The 23,660-nt window shown below is 37.2% G+C and overlaps 2 protein-coding genes across 3 annotated transcripts in view; both read right to left on the reverse strand.

Annotated features, from left to right (window-relative positions):
* Positions 1-23,660, reverse strand: part of LOC122033371 (putative disease resistance RPP13-like protein 1) — a 201,634-nt gene that overhangs the window by 59,632 nt on the left and 118,342 nt on the right. The gene's annotated exons all lie outside the window — the stretch shown is intronic.
* Positions 1,229-5,558, reverse strand: LOC122033369 (disease resistance protein RGA2-like). 2 transcript variants are annotated; one of them, XM_042592373.1, is made up of 2 exons: positions 2,145-5,557; positions 1,928-2,068 (listed from the first exon to the last, which is right to left on the reverse strand). In XM_042592373.1, exons 1-2 carry the CDS (start codon positions 5,417-5,419, stop codon positions 2,062-2,064), a joined length of 3,282 nt encoding a protein of 1,093 aa, XP_042448307.1. In that variant the 5' UTR covers positions 5,420-5,557; the 3' UTR covers positions 1,928-2,061. The 2 variants fall into 2 exon arrangements, with proteins under 2 accessions (XP_042448306.1, XP_042448307.1); XM_042592372.1 differs by having other exon boundaries at positions 1,229-5,558.

The following is a 23,660-nucleotide window of genomic DNA, read 5'->3' on the forward strand; positions in this document are numbered from 1 at the left end:
CAGACGCTGAAGTTGCTTGCTGCTCGGGCCGCTTGGCTGCTACCTTCTGTTTTTGCTCCACCAGCTTGGCGGCCCTTATCTCGATCAGAGCGTCGAGTTCCTCAGTCGAAAGTGTCACCGCGTGTTGTCGTCCAGCCTCGTCCATTGTTTCCGTTCGGATGCAGGAGCGTTCCCACAGACGGCGCCAAATTGATCCTGTCCGAATCGCCGAACCAAAGGACGCTGGGCACATGGCGCTCTCCTAGCCGATGACGTAGGCCTCCGAAGCTCCGGCGATCCTGCACAGAAGTCGGGTCGGGCAGGGGTTCCCGGCGACGACCCTCCGACGCTCAAGTCAGGCAAGCAAGTAGTAAAGAAGGTGGCTCCAAAGCTGGTAGAATGCGTACCTCCGGTGAAGAATGAGGGCCTTTATATAAGGCAGCGAAGAAGTGAGTGTACACTTACCGAGGTGTACACGTGTCCATGGCCCATACTCCAGTAAGGACTTGTCAGTGAGCTTACCTGACCCATACTGCTACAGTCCCAGCATGTCCTCGATGGGACAGCGGAATCCCCTGTCACAAGATTTGGAGCATGGCCCACACGTGAAACATACCTGCTGTCAGAAAAAGACGTTCCTTGTCCTTTTCCCCTTTGCTCCAAATCTGGCTTCCGGGCGGACAGCTCCCTCAACATCCGGCCGGACATATGCGGTGGTTTACTTGGGAGGTCCTCTCTCACGTGCTTTATGGGGACTATTAGTAGTGTTACCTTATGACTTTGGCCGAGCGTGAGGTCCGCTCGGCCCACGACCTTTTCCACTGAGCGCCGGAACCCTGATTTCGACAGGGCGCCTTTAACCATCAACCGAATATCGTCCGGTCGGCAAGCCGATCGGACCCCACCCCTCTCCGGGCGTTCGAATCCATCAGCCGACCGGTCATCCGGTCGGACTCGGCCCTCTCCGGACGGACAACTGCCACTGTGGCTTCCACGTGGCGTTGACTCTATAGGGCGGGGTCCCCTATTCTTACTACCGGATCAGTATTGAAACCTGAATTTTAAATACAATTTAATATAGCGGAAAATTATTTCTTTAAAAAAATATGTTATAAAAACTTCGTATTCCTATTATTTTTCAAAAAATAAAAAACAGCTTTCTTTGCAAAGCAAAAAATAAAAAATAAAAAATTGAAGCTTTATTATTTATATGGTTCTTAATTATATTCATAAAATCTATCTCAAATAATTAAATAGATAATTCATTTAACGAACTCAAAAAAAAATACATAAATTAAATCCTTTTTCAGAATAGCATAAACTCATTTAACGCAAGAGATATAACAATTTATGAATTGCTTCTGAACCTGATCAAGATAAAAAAAAACCAAGAAGCAAAAGTTCTGTCTAACAAGAACTCTAATTCTTGAGCACACATTACATTATAGGATCAAGAAAATGCCAAAAGTATGACTCATGGAAATAAAATTGTCATCAATCAATCTCATGATAACGTAGTTGGTGCAAAAAGCTTTCCCCTCCTTGCTCAACTGGATTAGATGAAAGATTGGGGCATCTTCTGATCTTCAACACCTTGAGGGACTTTGAAACCTCCAACCCCTCCACTAGTCTCAGCCCATGGCAATTGATAATGCTCAAACTCTCAAGCCGGCTCAAGCGGAGAAAAAGTACACTTGGAAGAGATTGTATGTAGGGGCAGTTGACAATTTTTAATTTAGTCAGTGAAGTTATAGAGGTTGCCAAGCAACAATTTGTCGAGATCGCAACAGACGTCCAATTTTAAAGTTTCGATTGAGGGAGGAAGGAGGGCGGCTTCCTCTTCTTGTGTCAGGCTAAGCTTGGGACAAGCTTTTATCTGTAATTTCTTGAGCGAAGTGAAGTTTTCAAATTTCTTGAGAGGCATCCGCATGAGTTCATTACATCCTTCTACATGAATGACTTTAATATTTGATAGATTCTGCGACAGCAACCCTTCTTCTAAGCTTGTCAAATTGTTGCACTCACTGATTCGTAAGTCTGAGAGAGATGGTGTCGTTTGATTGACCCTGCTTCGATTTGTTTCTAGTTCCTGTATGTTTGGCAGCTCTGTTAACCCAACTTTTCTTATTGTTAAATCTGTAAGCGAAGGAGGGAGAGGAGGTAACCTCTCGAGCTTAGGGCATCCATAGATAGTAAGTCGTTGTAAGCTTGGAAATAGCTCGCTGCCGTCCAACCAACACCACCCTTCACATGCTGGCATGCCGCTGATCGAAAGACTTTCCAAGCTAAGAAAACACTTGGATATAGCTTCAATGCTAAAGAACCCATTGCTTATCTGTTTCACTGCTGATATATTTCCAATGATAAGATCCGTAAGACATGGAAGTCGTCCAAGATTACTAGGAAGCTCCTCGAGTGCCTCCAGGTCATACAATTCTAGAGTCTCTACCCTTGGAAGTAGTATTTTGTCTGTAGCACCGTCGAAAGCAAAATCAATATGTTTTAAGACAGGCATCCTTTTCATTTGAAGAAACTTGAGACATGGAAGTGAACCAAGATCAGGGAGCTCCTCTAAGACTGGCAAGTGCATCAGCTGTAGCTTTTCTAGCATAGGGAACAGATCCTTTTCTGTGGCGTGAACTGATGCAAGACCGATGTGTTTGAACAAAGGCATTCGTACCATGCGAAGAACCCTGAGACGTTGAAAATGTCCTAGATTGGAGAACTCTTCCAGCGCATCCATGTCTATCAACTCCAACTCTTCTAGCATAGGAAACAATGAATTTTCTATGGTACCGGATGCTGCAAAATCAATGTGTTTCAATGATTTTATTTCTGTCAATCGAACAACCCTCAGACAAGGAAATCGTCCAAGATTGGGCAATTCTTCCGATGCATTCATGTTCCTCAGCTGTAGCTCTTCTAGCATAGGAAATAATTTGCTCTCTCTAGAACCACATACGTTAAAACATGATTTCGAGAACCACATGCTCTTATCTATGCAGAAGACCTTGAGGCGCGGCAGCAATGCAGTGCAAGAAATATCTTTCCAACTCTCACAGAAACTCAACTCAAGTCTTTCCAAGTTGGATAACTCCTTTTTCATCCAGCTGGGTGATCTGGCACCACAATACCTCCTGATCTTTAATCGTTTTAGTGACTCATGTGGTTGGAGTCCTTCAAGTACCTCCTGCATGGCAACTAACTTGTTCTCCAACTTGGGATCAAATTTCCATTCCAACTCTAGAACATCAAGGTACTCTTTGTTCTTCATTTGAGCACTTTCAGCCTCTTCTTTACTTTCAACATTCTCCAGATTAGTAATTTTGAGTTTTCCATGAAGCTGCTTCAAACCACTTAGCTCCGTGATCTTGAATCCAACTTTTTTTCGCACATGGAATTCAGACAATTCTTGAAGAGAGGTTAGCCTCCCTATCATTTTTGTCTTTACAACTATTTGATTTTCAACATCAAGATGCCTCAAGTTAACCAGCTGACTTATATCTTCTGGAAGAGAGATTTGTGAATTGCAGATTGCTTTCAGTGTTTGCAAATTGTAGAGTTTACACAGTGGTTCAGGCAATTTTTTTATTCCATTGTAAGAAATGTCCAGGTACCGGAGATGTACCAATTCACCAACACTCGTAGGCAGCATCTGCAAGCCACAATCACACAAAACCAATACACGAATGCTTCTTAATTTTTCAATAAAGTCAAGGGGTGGTGACACAAGATGTTGGCAGAATAGAGAATGCAATTTCTTGAATCTAGACCTCAAATCTGTTGTCTCTACGAACTCTTTTTTAACTGCTAGATGACGGAGGGTGGTTGATATCTTATTGGACTTGCCATTATCCATCCTATTTGTTTCGTCCACAGAAACCGACTGTGTTAGATCATGTATGAGGTCATGCATCAAGTAATAATGCCTCCAAAATGTTGTTTCTGGTTGAAACAAAGACATGTTGACCAACTCATGAAAGTACTTACTTGCTACATCTTCCATCCTCTGATTTCCTTGAGCTACGATGAACCCTTCAGCCATCCACATTCTTGTTAACTCAATTTCAGAAAACTCGTGATTCTTTTGAAAGAGAGAACAGAAGGCAAAACACCGCTTGAGAGGTGCACTAAGATATTGATAGCTCAGTTGTAGGACTGGAATAATATCATTCTTATTATTCTGTTGCAATTCCCACACCTCGCTCTTCATTATACTTCTCCAGTGGTCTGGGTTCATGTTGGATCCTAACAAGTTTCCCACTGTTTTTGCTGCTAGTGGCAAGCCCTTCAATTTCGAAGCTATACTTCTCCCAATTTCCACAAGTGCTGGGTGTTCCTCAGGTTTGGAAGAACGAAATGCGCATTGCTTGAACAGCTCCCAAAAAGATATTTCATCTAAATCGCCAAGAACAATCGCCTCCACTGTACCAATTTTGTCAGCAATGCTCTTGCTCCGAGTTGTCATTATGACCTTGCTTCCTGAAGCAGCATACATGAATGGCGCACACAACTTTCTCCACTCCTCCTCTTCTTCATTCCATACATCGTCGAGGACTAACAGAACCATCTTAGAAGCAATTTTCTCTTTTAGAATGTTTTGGAGAACATCTAACTTCATTTGCGAAGAAAGTTCAGTCTTGGTTACAGACTCGATCATCTCCTTGGTGAGTCTTTGCACATTAAAATTCTCGGACACACAAATCCAAATCTTGAGGGCGAAATGGTTCTGAATCTCTTTATCCTTGTAAACAAGCTGAGCTAGAGTAGTCTTCCCAACACCTCCTATTCCGACAAGAGGTATGACCGAGAAGCTACTGCCCTTGTCACTTGCTGATGCTGACTCGTCTGCTGATCTTAGTAATAGCTCTATTATTCTCTTTTGTTCTTCCTCTCTGCCAAGCACGTTGCTGATCAAGAAAGAGCTTGTTTCTCGTGTGGCCGACGCCAAATCAGATTGATATTGCACATCAGATGCATCCACTTGTAATGATTGGCACATTTTCTCCATATCAGCATAAATATCATCCAACTTTTTCTGAATCTTGTTCAGTCTTTTGACAGAATCACTGAACAATTTAGCTTTGGCGTTCCTAATAGCTCTAGAAATGCGGTTACTAGCCATGTGACTTGCCTCTTCTTCAATCTTTTGCTTCATGTCATGGAACGTCAGGTCATCGAGGAAGTCTTCGGCGTCGTAAGCGGCATCTTGGAGTTGCTTCGTCATCTCGACTAACCTTGCGTCCCTGCTCCATCTCATCCCTGCCTTGTCGACGATCGTGTGGATGTTAAGCAGAGATCTTTGTAGCTTCTGCAAGTCATCGTCCTGAAGGCCGTGCAGCTTTCCTCTCAGCGACGATGTGGACACCCTGTCGACAAGCATCCTGATGACAGGCTTGGCTAGCCATCCTCCGACTGCTAGTGCTGCTGCACCCTCCATTGGATATATTTTAGAACGGAGCCTTATTTCACGAAACCGATCCCCAATTCACAAGACAGGAGGAGCAACAAAAAGAGATATCTGCTATTCCGTTGACTGCAAGAGAGCCATTATTCCTTACGGACTTTTCTGGATTAAGAAATAGAGAATTGTCGGGGATCCAAGGAAAAGATTAAATTGCATATTCTTTATGTGTTCAGACAAAATAATAAACGAAAGGTGTGGATTATTTTTTTATACATTTTTATCTATATAAAATTAAACAAAATAAATTTTCTTTTTCTTCACAGGTGATACGATACGTTGTGAGCGGATTACGAGTTGATATAGTAAATACGGTAATTTACCAAAGGACGCATTTGAAAATTTAAATTTACCAAAAGGCATACACTACATTGGTATTTATCAAAGAGCGTATTTTTTCAAAAACATTTCCTATTTTACCCTCCTGATAATTTGACTTTTTCTATTGTTTTTCTTTTCTTCATTATATTTCTCTCACTTCTCTCTCTCCTCTGTCGGCAGAATATAGGAATAACATTAGTCAATCTTTAATCACATTTTAATACATTTGAAGAAGCCAAAATAAATAATGGACATCATATTTGGACTCCTTGCAATTTTAGAAATCCACAAGAACTGAAATGGGTGCAATCGAAACTTTCTAGGTCGATCAGTGGGTTTCGGTCAAAACCCACTGATGGACCTAGAAAGCTCCGATTGCACCCATTTCAGTTCCTGTGGATTTCTAAAATTGCAAGTAGTCCAAATATGATGTCCATTATTTATTTTGGCTTTTTATAAATGTTAACAAGCAAAATCAAAGAATCGGCATAAAAGCCCACGTTGGGCCTGATATGGAATCATATCGTTCAACGCGGCCCGATATCATTCCATATCGTGCCCACGTCCTGATTTGAGTCCATATCGTGCACAATGTGGGCTTTGATTCTTTAATTTTGCTTGTTAACATCTATAAAAGCCAAAATAATAATGGACACCATATTTGAACTCCTTGTAATTTTAGAAATCCATAGAACTGAAATGGGTGCAATCGTAGCTCTCTAGGTCCATCGGTGGGTTTCGACAAACCCACCGATCGATCTAGAAAGTTCCGATTGCACCCATTTCATTCCTATGAATTTCTAAAATTACAAGAGTGAAAATATGGTGTCAATTATTTTTTTAGTGGTGGACCAGAGGTTTTAAAACCCTAAATCTCTCTTTTTTTCTTTTTTGTTTTAGGCCCGATACGAAGAGATATCATGCCCACGTTGGGCCCGATATCTCTTCATATCAAGCCCAATTGGGCCTGATATCTCCCATATCAGGCCCACATTGCCTGATATGGGAGATATCGTGCCTAGTCACAACATAAAATAAAAAAAAAGAAATAAAGAGATATTTAGGGTTTTCAAAACCTCTGGTCCACAAGTCAAAATAATAATGGACATCATATTTTAACTCCTTGTAATTTTAGAAATTTATAAAATCGAATGGCACACCGAGCTTTAGTCGATCGGGGGTTTCGGCCAAACCCACCGATGGACCTAGAGAGTCCGATTGCACCCATTTCGCTTTCTATGTATTTCTAAAATCGCAGGAGTTCAAATATGGTTTCATTATTTATTTTGGTTTTATAGATGTTAACAAGCAAAATCAAAGAATCGACATAAAAGTTGGGCCCGATATGGAATCATATCAGGCCCAACGTGGGCCCGATATCATTCCATATCAGGCCCAACGCGGGCCCGATATCATTCCATATTAGTCACGTTGGGCCCGATTTGAGTCTATATCGCCCAATGTGGACTTTTTGTCGATTCTTTGATTTTACTTGTTAACATATATAAAAAAAATAAATAATGGACACCATATTTGAACTCCTTTTTAGAAATCCATAGAATTGAAATGGGTGCAATCAGAGCTCTCAGTGGGTTTTGACCGAAACCCACCGATCGACCGGTCTGAATCTCCCGACTCCGCTTTCTATGAATTTCTAAAATTACAAGGAGTGAAAATATGGTGTCCATTATTTTTTTGGCACTCTAGTGATGGACCAGAGGTTTTGAAAATCCTAAATCTCTTTATTTCTTTTATTTTTTATTGTTAATAGCCCGATATCATCATATCGGGCCCGAGCATGGGAGATATCAGCCCAACGCCATGATATCTCTTCATATCAGGCCCAAACAAAAAAGAGAGATTTAGGGTTTTCAAAACCTCTCATCACTAGAGTGCCAAAATAATAATTGACACCATATTTTCACTCCTTATATTTTAGAAATTATAAAAGATGAAACTGGTACTCTAGGTTCCATCGCTGGGTTTGACCGAAACCCACTGATCGACCTAGAAAGCTCTGATTGTACCCATTTCAGTTTTTATGAATTTTTAAAATTACAAGGAGTTAAAATATGGTGTCCATTATTATTTTTGGCACTCCTAGTGGTGGACCAGAGGTTTTGAAAATCCTAAATCTCTCTTTATTTCTTTTTTTTTTTATTTTATGTTGTGACTAGGCCTGATATCTCCCATATCAAGCCCACATTGGGCCTGATATGAAGAGATATCAGGCCCAACGTGGGCATGATATCTCTTCATATCAGGCCTAAAATAAAAAAAAAGGAAAAAAAAATAAAGAGAGATTTAGGGTTTTTCAAAACCTCTGGTGCAGCACTAGGAGTGCCAAAAATAATAATTGACACCATATTTTCACTCCTTGTAATTTTAGAAATTCATAGAAACTGAAATGGGTGCAATTGGAGTTTTCTAGATCGATGAGTGGGTTTCGGTCAAAACCCACTAATGGACCTAGAGAGCTCCGATTGCACCCATTTCAGTTTCTATGGATTTCTAAAATTGCAAGGAGTTTAAATATGGTGTCCATTATTTATTTTGGCTTTTTATAGATGTTAACAAGCAAATCAAAGAATCAGCAAAAAAACCCATATTAGGCCTGATATGGACTCAAATCAGGCCCAACGTGGGCTTTTATGTCGATTCTTTGATTTTGTTTATTAACATCTATAAAAAAAGCTAAAATAAATAATGGACATCATATTTGAACTCCTTGCAATTTTAAAAATCCATAGAAACTGAAATGGGTTCAATCGGAGCTCTCTAGGTCCATCAGTGGGTTTTGACTGAAACCCACTGATCGACCTAGAAAGCTCCGATTGTACCCATTTCAGTTTTTATGAATTTCTAAAATTACAAGGAGTTAAAATATGGTGTCCATTATTATTTTTGGCACTCCTATTGGTGGACCAGAGATTTTGAAAACCTTTATTTTTTGTTGTTAACAGGCCTGATATGTCCAGATATCATGCCCACATTGGGCCTGATATGAAGAGATATCAGGCCCAACGTGGGCATGATATCTCTTCATATCGGGCCTAAACAAAAAAAAAGGGAAAGAAAGAGAGATTTAGGGTTTTTCAAAACATCTGGTCCACCACTAGGAGTGCCAAAAAAAATAATTGACACCATATTTTCTCTCCTTGTAATTTTAGAAATTCATAGAAACTGAAATGGGTGCAATTGGAGCTTTCTAGATCGATCAGTGGATTTCGGTCAAAACCCACTTATGGACCTAGAGAGCTCCGATTGCACCCATTTCAGTTTCTATGGATTTCTAAAATTGCAAAGAGTTCAAATATGGTGTCCATTATTTATTTTAGCTTTTTATAGATGTTAATAAGCAAAATCAAAGAATCAGCAAAAAAACCCTTATTAGGCCTGATATGGACTCAAATCAGGCCCAACGTGAGCTTTTATGCCGATTCTTTGATTTTGCTTGTTAACATCTATAAAAAGCCAAAATAAATAATATACACCATATTTGAACTCCTTGTAATTTTAGAAATTTATAGAAACTGAAATGAGTGCAATCGGAGCTCTCTAGGTCCATCAGTGGGTTTTGACCGAAATCCACTGATCGACCTAGAAAGCTCCGATTGCACCCATTTCAGTTCCTATGGATTTCTAAAATTGCAAGGAGTCCAAATATGGCGTCCATTATTTATTTTGGCTTCTTCAAATGTATTAAAATGTGATTAAAGATTGACTAATGTTATTCCTATATTCTGCCGACAGAGGAGCGAGAGAAGTGAGAGAAATATAATGAAGAAAAGAAAAACAATAGAAAAAGTCAAATTATCAGGAGGGTAAAATAGGAAATGTTTTTAAAAAAGTGCGCTCTTTGATAAATACCAAAGTAGTGTACGCCTTTGGTAAATTCAGATTTTCAAGTGCGCCCTTTGGTAAATTGTCGTAGTAAATAATGTGGTAGTTAAAGTTAAAATAAGATGGTCAAAATTAAGGTGAGATGACAGTCAGACTCAGAGTATAGGTAACTAGATGATTTATTTTCACCATAACTCAACTTCTCACTCAACATTATGATCGTCAGTAGTATGAAGTCGACAGATCTAGGAGTCGGTCAGGCTTAAGGGACTTAGTGCTCCACTTCTCAGTATCAAGATACTTAGCATATAGTCCGTCAACCCTAGAGCCGGTCGGACTTAAGAGACCTAGTTTCTTATTCTTTAAGCACAAGTCTCTCAGCATACAGTCGGTTGGCCCCAAGGGTCGGTCATACTTGAAAGACTTATCGCTCCACTCAGTGTCAAGATATACAGAATAAACTTGAACAGTCTTAAAGTTGGCTAGAGATACGGGGATTAGCTCCCTATCTTTCAGAGGTAGTCTCCTAGCACACAACAAATGCAGTTTCCCATCGGACGAACTAAGATCCAGTCAAAACTACATAATCAAGGCACTTGGCATACAGACGCCAGACAGGTAAGGTGTCAGTCGGATTGCCTTCAGAAGATATCTCTGTCAGATAATTACAACTACTTATCAGAGAATAATAACTATTCGTCAAGGCATATTCCTTACTCTGATATATAGGAGTTGTAATTCTAGGAGTCGACAGATCTAGGAGTCAGTCAGGCTTAAGGGACTTAGCGCTCCACTTCTTAGTATCAAGATACTTAGTATATAGTCGGTCAGCCCTAGAGTCGGTTGGACTTAAGAGACCCAGTTTCTTATTCTTTGAGCACAAGTCTCTCAGCATATGGTCGGTTGGCCCCAAGGGCCGGACATACTTGAAAGACTTATCGCTCCACTCAGTGTCAAGATATACAGAATAAACTTGAATAGTCTTAAAGCTGACTAGAGATACGGGGATTAGCTCCCTATCTTTCAGAGGTCGTCTCCTAGCACACAACAAATGCAGTTTCCCATCGGACGAACTAAGATCCCGTCAAAACTACAGAATCAAGGCACTTGGCATACAGACGCTAGTCGGGTAAGGTGCCAGTCAGATTGCCTTCAGAAGATAGCTCTGTTAGAGAATTACAACTACTTATCAGAGAATAATAGCTATTCGTCAAGGCATATTCCTTACTCTGACATATAGGTGCGATGGAACCTTCCTCGAAGGGTGACTATACACCTTCCATCACCCAATATATTTTGAGTGCTTATTTTCATAACCGCCTCATTGATGGCGAAGATTACAAAAGACTATATATATATATGAAAGAATGTTGGGGGACTAACGATCTTCGAAAATTCGATTTAAAAACTAAGTTACACAGCAGAAAATAGAAACAAGAAAAACAATGCTAACACAAGTTGTTTTTACTTGATTCGGAGCCTTCGATGAATCCTATTCCAAGGCACGCACTCATCCAGTGCTTTCGTTGGGCAATTCACTAATAGTTCTAAAAGGTTACAGATTTTAAGTACAAGAACTATAAAATGGTGTTACTAACAACAAAAGAAAAGAATCTTGATCACCGGTTGTCAGAGGAGCTTTTCAGCATCACAAGAGCCTTTTCGGAGCACCAAGTAGAAGAGAAAGTCATAGCAGTTGTTGTTTTGAAGCTCCAGGTTGAAGAATTAGTTTTCACTCAGCTTCTAATGTTTGACCGAATTCATTCCGGACTAGGTTTGTTTTCACTCGGTCTTATTGTTCACTCATCTCTTAGCAGATGGTCGCACTCACCCCTGCTCGTATTTATTTCCACCCGACCTTATCACTAGATCGACGCTTAACGATCGATCGGGTTTATTCATGTTCGTGTTTATTTTGGCCCAAACTCAACATTCACTCGGCCTTTATAAGCTGACCAAGTTCACGTTGGTGCAACCTTAGGTCAAGGTTGACCTGGGTGACCCGACTCGAGTTGACCTGACTCGAGGTATATTTTGATGTTTGACAAGAATGGAGAAGTTATATTTTGATGTTTAACAAGAATAGGAACTTGGAGTATTGTGGGTGCAACCTTTGGTCAAGGTTGACCTGGTTGACCCGACTTGAGTTGACCTGATTCGGGAAAAGTCCAAGTATGGAGACTTGGCACGGAAAGGTCCAAGCAGGGAGCTTGGCACGGGAAAAGTCCAAGTATGGAGACTTGGCACGGAAAAGTCCAAGCAGGGAGCTTGGCACGGGAAAAGTCCAAGCAGGGAGCTGGGCACGGGGAAAAGTCCAAGTATGGAAGCTTGGCATGGGAGGTCGGAGAGGGCTCGGTAGCTCGTTCTCTGGACTGGATGAAGTCGGAGAGAGCTCGGTAGCTCGTTCTCCGGACTAGGTCAGAGAGGGCTCGGTAGCTCGTTCTCCGGACTAGGTCAGAGAGGGCTCGGTAGCTCGTTCTCTAGACTGGATGGAAGTTGGAGAGGGCTCGGTAGCTCGTTCTCTGGACTAGGTCAGAGAGGGCACGGTAGCTCGTTCTCTGGACCGAACGTGGAAGTCGGAGAGGGCTCGATAGCTCGTTCTCCGGACTAGGTCAGAGAGGGCTCGGTAGCTCGTTCTCTGGACCGGACGTGGAAGTCGGAGAGGGCTCGGTAGCTCGTTCTCCGGACTAGGTCAGAGAGGGTTCGGTAGCTCGTTCTCTAGATCATGAAGGCTTTAGGGTTTAAGGCTGGGAAATTGGATCGGTCTGCTGACCGATCCAATGATACTATGGGTATCTAGATCGATCTGCTGACCGATCTAGTGATGCACTGATTCTCACGGTGGGTCATCTGATCGGTCTGGTGACCGATCAGTAACCAAACAGATTGGGAGAAGGAATAGGAGGGATCGGTCTGTGGACCGATCCACCTATGGCCTGATCGGTCCACAGACCGATCAGGGCTCTGTAACCAACTCTGTGAGAGTTGGGATCGGTCTGGGGACCGATCAGCCAAGGACCTGATCGGTCCCCTGACCGATCAGATCCGTCCTGGATCGATCAGGGTGGAGCCTGATTGGTCCAGGTCTAGCCGTTGAGTCACAACGGCTAGATTTCTGTGTATGTTTCTGTCTTCTTCGCAGGTTCAGGTTATATAACGAGGTCGAGGGCCTCTACAAGAAGAGAAGAGAAAAAAAAAAGGTAGACTTCTTCTTGCTCCTGCGATCTGAGCTTTGTTGAGCTCTCCACTGCTGAAGCTTCGTGTGAGCTTCCCTCGGCTGGACTCCAACTGATCAGTTGTTGCTGTTATTGGCATCTGTGAAGTGGTTGCTTCATCACCAGTCGACGAGAAGGCAAGCAAACTAGTGTTTTTACATTCATATTGTTCTTGGCTTCTTGCTTTATCTTTGTACTCCGATCTTGCTGTTGCAAGAGAGATTGTGGCGAGGTTTCTCCACCCAGAAGGAGTTTTTATTAGCCGGTTTTCTGGGGTCTCATCCACCGACGGATTGATAGGATTCGTCCACCTTACGGACACGCTGAGGAGTAGGAGTATCATCTCCGAACCTCGTTATATCGTCGTGTTTGAGGTTTGATATTCTCCTGTTTCGTTTCTATCTTTTATTTCCGCTGCGCTAACTCAAATTGTAGGAAGAAACGAGAATTTAGGGTTGGCTATTCACACCCCCCCTCTCTAGCCGCGTCCGAAGGTCCTAACAAGTGGTATCAGAGCGAGGTCGCTCTTCGTCGGATTAACACCCGGGGGAGCACGAGCTAGAGAATGGATCAACTTGGAGAAGACGTCACGATTCCACCCTTCTATGATCGCGACGACTTCGCGTATTGGAAGGTAAGAATGAAGTATTTTCTTATGACTAACCTAGTAAATTGGAATTGTGTATAAGTGGGTTTTATTCCTCCGGTGGATAAAGAAGGAGAACCTCTCGAGAAGAAGAAGTGGACGAAGGAACAAATCCACCAATCCATAATCAACGACGAGGTAACGAAAATCTTTGAATTTTCATTACCTAATGATATCTTGTGTAAGATAGGTGGATACAACAATGCCAAGGAGTTGTGGAACAACTTGGCTAAGTTCGATGAGGAGAGCTCCAATTCAAGTCATGAAGAGGAGTCAAGTGAGCCAAGTAGCTCACATCATGGAGGTATGGAATTAGAAGTTGAGGGCTACTCAACATCTAAGGAAGAAGAGGAGGAGAGTTCTTCTTCAAGACTGGAGCAAGAAGAAGAAGCCTCTACCTCCGGAAGGGATGAAGGAGAGAGCTTATATCCATCCTCAACCCTAGGTAACTGAAGCAACTTAATTTCAAGTAAATTACATATAATGTGCTTTGAGTGTAGGGAATATGGGCATTACAAAAGTAAATGTCCAAAGAGGATTAGGAAGACTCCACCAGCACCAAAAGTCAAGGAAGCCGGAGTCCCGATACGCAAGGGCAAGGAGCACGTGGTGTGCTTCCAATGCAAGCAAAGGGGACATTATAGGAGTCAATGTCCAAGGGAGAGGCAACCTCACAAGGACAAGAGACCAAGCACATCTATGGGGGGAGCTAAGGCAAACCCTAAGGTATCCTTTAAGGCACATTCTTGCAATTCTAATAAGACACATGCTAGTAGTTTTATTGCAATTGTCAATAATGATAAGCATGATAACCATAGAAACCGATACATGTGCTTAGGTGCCAAACATGTTAGCCTAGATAAGGACAATGCTAGAAATGCCAACCCTAGAGTTAACTCATCTAAGGTTAAGGAAAACCTAGATAGGAATCCCAAAACAAATAGACATATGTCTAGGAATACCTCAAAGAAAAATGAAAAATTAAAGCTTGAGGTATTAAAGAAGGAAAATCAAGTCTTGAGGTCAAGACTTGACACTTTAGAAAATGCTCTTAAGAATTTGGAGAAGTCAACTCTAGGGTCTAAGGGTCAAAAATCAAAGCCTGATAGGTTTGGGTCACAAACCTAAGTCTCAAGTGGTCAAGCCCGCTTATCATAATGTTCCATTCGATTATGGAACAAGACCTAGGGCTAAGAAGACCATCATCAAGGTCACAAGGGGAGTCACTCCTAGAGTTGATCTTGATGAGTCCCAAATGACCAAGGCTTTAAAGCCTAGGAGGGTCATTAGGAGGGTTGCTAGGGAAGTCATCCCTAGTGAATATTTAGTGAACCCAATGAGCTCAAATAGGTATTGGGTTCCTAGGAGCGTGATTCCTTCATGCTAGATGGTTTAGGGTGTGCCAACCTTAATTGGATAGGTAGTTAACCTACTCATGGCAAAAGGTGGCATTTTAGGAATTTTCAAGGTGTAATCAAGCCTTGAAAATGAAATTAAAAATTATTCCTAAGGTGATTAGGATGTGCCAACCACATTTGAGGAGTTTTCTAGGGTCAAACTAATTGACACATAGTGATCTAAAAATCTTTAGTATATGATTTTAGGTCTATTACACTTAGGAATATAGAATTTATGGTAAAATGATCAAAATTATCAAAAATGGCAACTAAGGCTAGAATTAGGTATTTTCTATACCTTTATATGTTATTTTCCATACATTGTTTGTCATATGCCATGTCATGACATCATATTTATTTTATTATCATTTGAAATGTCATAATAATGCTTAGGTTAGTTATATGTCATGCCTTATTTAAGTTTCATACTTGATGTCATGACATCATGACATTGGCACATGTTTCCACTCATGATATTATTTTATGCCATGTCATCATCTCTTGCATTTATGATCAATTAATTTGATTTAAGGATAGAAACACAATTTGATATGGAGATCAAATTGTTGTTTAGAAAATGCATGAGAACTTAGCTTAAGATGACCTAAACCCATATCTCACATCAAAATTGACTTGGATGTGTTTGATACACCTTAGATGTGTGTGAGATATTAGGATTATGAGTTAGGATCAAGGTGCATAGTTCTTGTACCTAGATGAGCCTAATTCGAATTTGAGGATCATAGGGAAAACTTGTGTACAAGTCATGTACATTTAGCCCTAAGATTGTGGTCCTAAATTGAATGGGTTAAGATCATTTCAAAATTGATTTGAAAAACCTTGATGAAGTTTTTCTAGTGATAGCATTCATCATTGAGCAAGTTGATACAAAGATGGATTAACCTTGAGCTATTTCAAAGTCTTTCGAACTTTGTATCAAGATTAAAAAATGAGAGTTATTTTCATAGAAAACTATTTTTCCATGATAATATGTGTTATGAGGAATGTATCCTCAAAAGTTTACAATTTTTGGAATTTTCTGTAATTTTTTAGGGGTTTCTGAATTTCGGGAGAAAAATCAGAAATTCTTATCAGAGACCATGGACCGATATTCGATCGGTCAGGAAGTCTGGATCACCACCGGACCGATCCAGAGGTGGATCGGTCCGTGACCGATCTGAGTCCTGATCGGTCTGGTGACCGATCAGAGCGTGTCAAAATACTGATTTTCGACTGTTGTCTGAAAATTTCAGCTGTGGAAGTTGGTGTTTTAGATTTCTAAAGGGTTGAAACTCTCCAAGACATAGTTGGTGCAATGGTCAAGGAGGAGTTGACCTTTAGGGGGAGTTTTACCTATTGGTCAAGGGGGAGTTGACTTTTAGGGGGAGTTTTTACTCGTCAAGATTTCTGAGGATGAGTGATATGGGATTATCACTACGTTATTTGTTGATTTTAGTATCAAGGGGAAAATTAAGGGTTTCAATGAAAGGTATGAGACTTTCATTAGGAAGAAACTCTTGACCTTGATTCACTCTTTTTGATGTGTGTCAAAAATGGGGAGAATGTCCAGAGAATGTTCAAGGAAGAACATTGGCGTTTGGGGAGAATGTTCAGAGAATGTTCAAGAAAGAACATTGGAGAACTATTGGAAAACCTAAGTTAGGTTATCGGGTTAACCTAACTTGATTATGGTTTTTGTCAAATATCAAAAAGGGGGAGATTGTTGGTGCAACCTTAGGTCAAGGTTGACCTGGGTGACCCGACTCGAGGTATATTTTGATGTTTGACAAGAATGGAGAAGTTATATTTTGATGTTTGACAAGAATAGGAACTTGGGGGATTGTGGGTGCAACCTTTGGTCAAGGTTGACCTGGTTGACCCGACTTGAGTTGACCTGAATCGGGAAAAGTCCAAGTATGGAGACTTGGCACGGAAAGGTCCAAGCAGGGAGCTTGGCACGGGAAAAGTCCAAGTATGGAGACTTGGCACGGAAAAGTCCAAGCAGAGAGCTTGGCACGGGAAAAGTCCAAGCAGGGAGCTGGGCACGAGGAAAAGTCCAATTATGGAAGCTTGGCATGGGAGGTCGGAGAGGGCTCGGTAGCTCGTTCTCTGGACTGGATGAAGTCGGAGAGGGCTCGGTAGCTCGTTCTCCGGACTAGGTCAGAGAGGGCTCGGTAGCTCGTTCTCTAGACTGGATGGAAGTCGGAGAGGGCTCGGTAGCTCGTTCTCTGAACCGGACGTGGAAGTCAGAGAGGGCTCGGTAGCTCGTTCTCTGGACCGGACGTGGAAGTCGGAGAGGGCTCGGTAGCTCGTTCTCCGGACTAGGTCAGAGAGGGCTCGGTAGCTCGTTCTCTATATCAGGAAAGTGTAGGACCGTTTAGATTCGATAGAGGGGGGTGAATATCGATTCGAAAAAGACGAGTATAAACGCAGCGGAAAAATAAAATAGACACAGATGTTTTTACTTCGTTCGGAGCCTGTGACGACTCCTACTCAAAGGCCCGTGGTCCTTGACCACTTTCGTTGGGCAATCACTAACAAGTCGAAATATGATTACAGAATAAGTACAGGAAGTGCTAGTGATTATAAAGCAATACCGACAAAGAAGATTAAATAAAAACCGGAGGAGCACTTTTGTCGGAGCATTGTTGGCGCGACCGAACGCCGAGCAAGAAGACCAGCAGAGAAGAGTTCTCGCTTGATTCATCCAAGCTCCGTCTGGGGCTTCTTTATATAGCGCCTGATCCCTTCCGGCGGAATGTGACGTAGCCGCACAAACCGAGATGCTCCACGTGGCGACGACTTGGTTGGATAGAATTCGCCTTCCCGCTCCGGGCGCCCGACCACCTTGTTCCAAAACTCCCTTTTCCCGCAAAACAAAGTTAGTCCGAGGCAAATATACATCCTGTAAAACATTGTTAGCACACTTAAAGTTCAACAGATAGATAAAAGAGTATGACTTAGATTCCGCCTTTCCGAGACCGAATCTAGTCACGATCTCGACTTAGACATCCGAAATGGATCTAAGCCGGATCGACGCCTAATGTCCCTTCCCGGAACGCGTCCTCACAATCCCTCCAGTGACTTACCTCACTTACCGCCAGAGGCGACCATGACGGGCCGTCTGATAGCGTCCGGTCAACCTGTCGACCCGCTTGGACTTCTCGCCACCTATCCGGCCCCGTCGACCTAGTGGACTTCTCGCCAAGCGTCCGGCCACCCGTCGACCGCTTGGACTTCTCCCATCCGGTCAACCCGTCGACCTAGCCGGACTTCGTGTCAGACATCCGTCGGCCTGTCTGGACTTCTCCTGCACACTCGATCAAAGTGTTCGACAAAACAAACTAACTTAACCTGATTTGTCATTCATCAAAACCTGGGTTAAATCGTTAGTGCTAACCGCACCAACAATCTCCCCCTTTTTGATGGAATGACAACTTGGTTAAGTTAGTGAAAACATATGCAAGAACCATGCATTTATGTGGTTTTTAAGTTAGTTTGAATTTTCAGTTAGGTTCAGCTAACTTAACCTAACTTAACCACCTAACCCTCCCCCTTTGGCATTCATCAAAAATAAGCATGGATTAAGTAATTATAGACTTCAGACAAAAAAATGTCAAGTTAATCTGGGGGAGTTTAAGCTTTTGAAAATTTGTTTAAAGCATTTGCTTTTAACTTTTAGAAAGCTAGCTAAGTTTAGATAGTTTCATTTTCAAACATAAGTTTTCAAAAACCAAAATTCCAAAACTAAGTTTGAAAAATTTATTTTTCCAAAAACTGATTTATTTTTCAACACTAAGTTTGTAAACGATTTAATTTAAAACTTAAGTTTTGACAATGATTTAAGTTTGAAAAATCTAACTTTCATAATTTTCAACACTGAGTTTTTGCAAATCAAATTTCAGTTTGCAAATATTGATTTTGAACTTTACTTTTAGTTTTCAAAGGAGTTTGGTAGAACTAATTTTGATAAAGTAAAATAATTAAATCTAATTTTCAAAAATCAAAATTTTAAAGTTCAAAAGTACTAGTTTCAAAACCATGGTTTAAATACTTGAAAAGTTGAGTTTTCAAAGACTAAGTAAAAAGGATAAAAAGTTTGTGATTTAAAACAAACAATTTTGAGTTGATTTAAAAAAATTTCACAATTTTAAGCAAGTTGATTTTGAAAATTGATTTTTAAACTTTGATTTTCAAAATTAAGGAAAATGATTTTGAGAAGCTTAGTTTGTAAACTTAAGTTTTGAAAATGATTTAATTTCCACAATTTTCAAAACTAAGTTAAATCTAATTTTCAAAATCAATTTTCAATAAGAAGTAAAACCCAATTCTTAAAAACAACTTAGTTTTATAAGAGTTAGTTTTCAAAAGTAGGTTTAAGAAATTTTTAAGAAAACATTTTTCAAACAAAATTTAAAATATTTTATATAAGGGGAAATTTTTAATTAATTCCTCCCCCTGAACCTGACATAAAATTTGAAAATATTTGCTAAAAATATTCAAAGTAGATATATATATATATATATTTTTTAAATTGAGGTAGAATTTTCTAGAGAGATTTTAAAGAGAAGATTAAAAAATAACACTTAAGGAGATAATTAAAAGATAAACCTCCCCCTTAATTTGATACTCCTTTAATTTATTAATCCTCCTTATTTATTACTTCCCCTTAATATAAAATTTTACAACCGTAACATATTTTCGTACCTAAGTGTTTTAGACGATTGTATAATTATCTTTATAAAATTGTTCATTTAAATTTGACTAACCGTAATTAATGTTAGATTAAGTTGAAATAAATTAACCTTTAGTGTAATGTTAAGTAAGATAAGTTGTTATTAATTCAATAATTGATCAATATTAATAATTTATTGATTAAATTTTGCTATAATCTAAATTTTGTATTAATTGATGAAGGTGTTAGTTGTAATTTAACTTTTCATTTAGTTCCTTTTAAGTTGGATTGACTTAGTTTAAAGTTGGTGGTAATTTGAAGCTAAACTCGTTATTAAACAAGGTTAAGTAAGGTTCAATTTAAGTCAAACTTTAATAAAAATAATTCATATTTTAAAGATTGATTAAGAAAAATGACTTAGAGTAATTTTAATATTTTTACTAAGGTTAAACCTAGGTTCTAATCAAATCAAGCTTAGTTCTCAAATAAAGTTAAACTTAAATAGTTAAGTTCTACTTATTAATTACATAATTAAATTTAAAGTTAAAGTTAACGGAATTTAAGTTTTTAAGTTAGGTGTCTAAGTTTTAAATGAATTTAAAAGAATTAAAATTATTATTATTTTTAAAGAATTTTTAACAGGATTTTAAAATGATTTTTATAATGACAATTAATATACGTTCAATTCAGTTTTGATTTTAGATTAAAATTAATATCAGTGATTAATTTAGGTTTAAGTTTTAAGTTTAAGTTAAATTTTTAAGTTTTAATTTAAGTTTTAATTTTAAGTTAGGTTAAATTAAGTTGAAAAGTAATGTTTAAATTAAGTTTTAATGAGTTTTAATTTAAGATCTAGTTTTCAGTAAGTTAAAAAAAATGTTTTAAGGTTAAAATGATGTTTAAGATTAAAAATAAGTTTAAGGTCAAAATAATAATTTTTAAAGTGAAAATAGTCTATAGAGATAATTTATTATTACTATTTTTTTTTAGTTAAAAGAATTTTATTATAGTGAAAAAATAAGAAGAATTTTTCAAAATGATACATAATTTTTAAAATAGTTTTAAAATGATTTTTAAAATAGTTTTTAAATGATTTTTAAAAGTTTTTAAAATAATTTTTGAAATAATTTTTTAAAGTTTTTAAAATGATTTTTAAAAAGTTTTAAAAGAATTTTTAAAAAATTTTTTTAAAATTTTTTTTTCTAAAATGATTTTTAAAGGAGTTTTTAAAATAATTTTTAAAAGTATTTTTGAAAGTTTTTAAAATGATTTTTAAAGTAGTTTTTAAAATAATTTTTAAAATGTTTTAAAATAATTTTTAAAAGAATTTTTGAAAGTTTTTAAAATGATTTTTAATGTAGTTTTTTTTTAAAAGAATTTTTTAAAGTTTTTAAAATGATTTTTAAAAGAGTTTTTAAAATAATTTTAAAAATGTTTTAAAATAATTTTAAAAATGTTTTAAAATAATTTTTAAAATTTTTTTTTTAAAGTTTTGAAAATGATTTTTAAAAGAGTTTTTTAAAAATAATTTTTAAAATGTTTTAAAATAATTTTTCAAAGAATTTTTCAAAGTTTTTTAAAATGATTTTTAAAATAGTTTTTAAAATAATTTTTAAAATGTTTTAAAAGAATTTTTAAAAGAATATTTTAATGTTTTTAAAATTATTTTTAAAAGAGTTTTTAAAATAATATTTAAAAGAATTTTTTAAAGTTTTTAAAAGAGTTTTTAAAATAATTTTTAAAATGTTTTAAAACAACTTTTAAAAGAATTTTTTAATGTTTTTAAAATGATTTTTTAAAAGAGTTTTTAAAATAATTTTTAAAAGAAGTTTTTAAAGTTTTTAAAATGATTTTTAAAGAATTTTTAAAATAGTTTTTAAAGAGTTTTTAAAATAATTTTTAAAGAATTTTTAAAGAGTTTAAAATAATTTTTAAAGAATTTTTAAAATAGTTTTTAAAGAATTTTTAAAATAATTTTTTAAAGAATTTTTAAAATAGTTTTTGAATAATTTTTAAATAATTTTTAAAGTGTTTAAATTAATTTTTAAAGAATTTTTAAAATAATTTTTAAAGATTTTTTAAAATAATTTTTTAAAGAATTTTTAAGATAGTTTTTAAAGAATTTTTAAATAATTTTTAAAGAATTTTTAAAAGAATTTTTTAAAGAATTTTTAAAAGAATTTTTTAAAGAATTTTTTAAATAATTTTTAAAGAATTTTTAACATAATTTTTAAGGTTAATTAGTAATTTTTAAAATGATTTAGTTTTTAATTTAATTTTTAATTAATTCGAAATTTAATGTGAATTTGAAATTCAATTTGAAATTTGAAATTTAATTTTAATTAATTTTAATTTAATTTGTAATTAGAAATTTAATTTTAATTTGAAATTCAATTTGAAATTTGAAATTTAATTTTAATTATTTTTAATTTAATTTGAAAATTAATTTGATCCTTATTCATCTCACCCGATCTAGATTATCAATCAGGGAATGCTATAATTTTGTGAGATGAATTAGATTTAATTACAGAGTTTGGTTTAACTTTTGTTAGATTTAGGTTTAGCTTTGGTCTCAACAAATAGGCATTCTTCGGATAAACTTCTAAGCTTGGTGAGTCACTTGGACGTCATTAGAAGTAGCCAACCTTTCGAGGTTTTCCAAATAGTCCTATCCACGGAGCTTAGTATTAAACCTTGGTCTAACTAGTTAGGATCCATTTAAGGGTAGCTTCGGTCAGTTCTACTTGGCCAAATGCACCAGATCGAAGCCATATCTTTCTAGACATGCGATGCCCAAGCTTCCCTAACGTACTATCATCCAAAAACTTCACCAGTACCATGATTCAAGTTAAACTTGGTCTCTTTTTAACTAATCCTAATTGCCCTGCCGGGTTAGTTTGTTTGGGTTACCCTGTCGGGTAAGTTAGTTTTGGAGGAGCCTCCCCCTAAATCATTGGTCTTTAATTTAATATTTTTGTATAATTAGAGTTTGTTTTAGTTAAGTTGTAATGTTTAATTTGTAATTTAAATTTAAGTTTTTAATTTTGAATTAATTAAATTGGTCAAATTATCTTTCTTTAAGAGAGTGTATTTAATATTTGAATGTTCTTTCAATTTCAATTTTATTGGGTTAATTGAATTATCTTTCTTTAATAACTTATTTTTAAAGTTTAAGTTTTTATTTATTTTTAAATTTGAATTAACTAAACTGTTTGAATTATATTTTCTTAACGGTTTATCTTTTAGCTTTTTATTAATTGTTAATTTTGAAATTTCTAGATTATTTTTGTTTAATATGTTATCTTTAACATTTAATTTTAAGTTTGTTAAATTCCGTTTTGATTTTATCAAAGTGTTTGATTTTATCCTTATATTTTCTTTGCCTTTTAAATTGATATGGTTAATTGAATTTATTAGATTAGTTTTATCTTTAAAGTTTAATTTCTTATTAATTAAATTATCTTGGTTTTGGATAGCATTTTCTAGATTAATATTGTCTAGATTAAATAATTTATTAATTTTATCTAGATCAATATTGACCTTGTCATCTTTTTTGTTTGAATTTTCAAATTTGTTTAGGTTTAAATTCAAATTTTTAGATTTATTAATTATTTTCAGATTTTCTATATTTTCTAAAGTAATTATATTTGTTTTATCAGAAAATATCCTAGAGGTATTTTTGCAAGTATTGTCATGTACACTATTTTCACATATACTTTCAGACATATCCAAATTAACAGGCACATATTTTAAACTACTACTAGCAAGGGTGTTTTGGTAAATATTACTAACCTTGAGCGCAACCCCTAATTCAGCAGGCTTCTCTGTTGGATCTGACTCGAGTCCGGATTCGACTTTAACTTGATCTTCTAGCTCCATCGGCATCTCGTGAAGCTTGATCAACTGGGTCCACAGCTCATATGCATTCTTGTACTTTTCTAATCTGCATAAAATATTGTTAGGTAAAACATTACAAATAATGTTACTTACCTTTTTATTCAGTTCCGAGTTTTGAGAAGGTTTCCTCAAAATTAGCATATAATCGATGTCTACGCTTCCTAAGAAGCATTCCATTAATCGCTTCCAGTAGTTGAAGTCTTCATGATCGTAGGGTGGTGGT

Source organism: Zingiber officinale, chromosome 11B, assembly GCF_018446385.1.
Source record: "Zingiber officinale cultivar Zhangliang chromosome 11B, Zo_v1.1, whole genome shotgun sequence".
In the NCBI taxonomy this organism is placed as follows: Eukaryota; Viridiplantae; Streptophyta; class Magnoliopsida; order Zingiberales; family Zingiberaceae; genus Zingiber; species Zingiber officinale.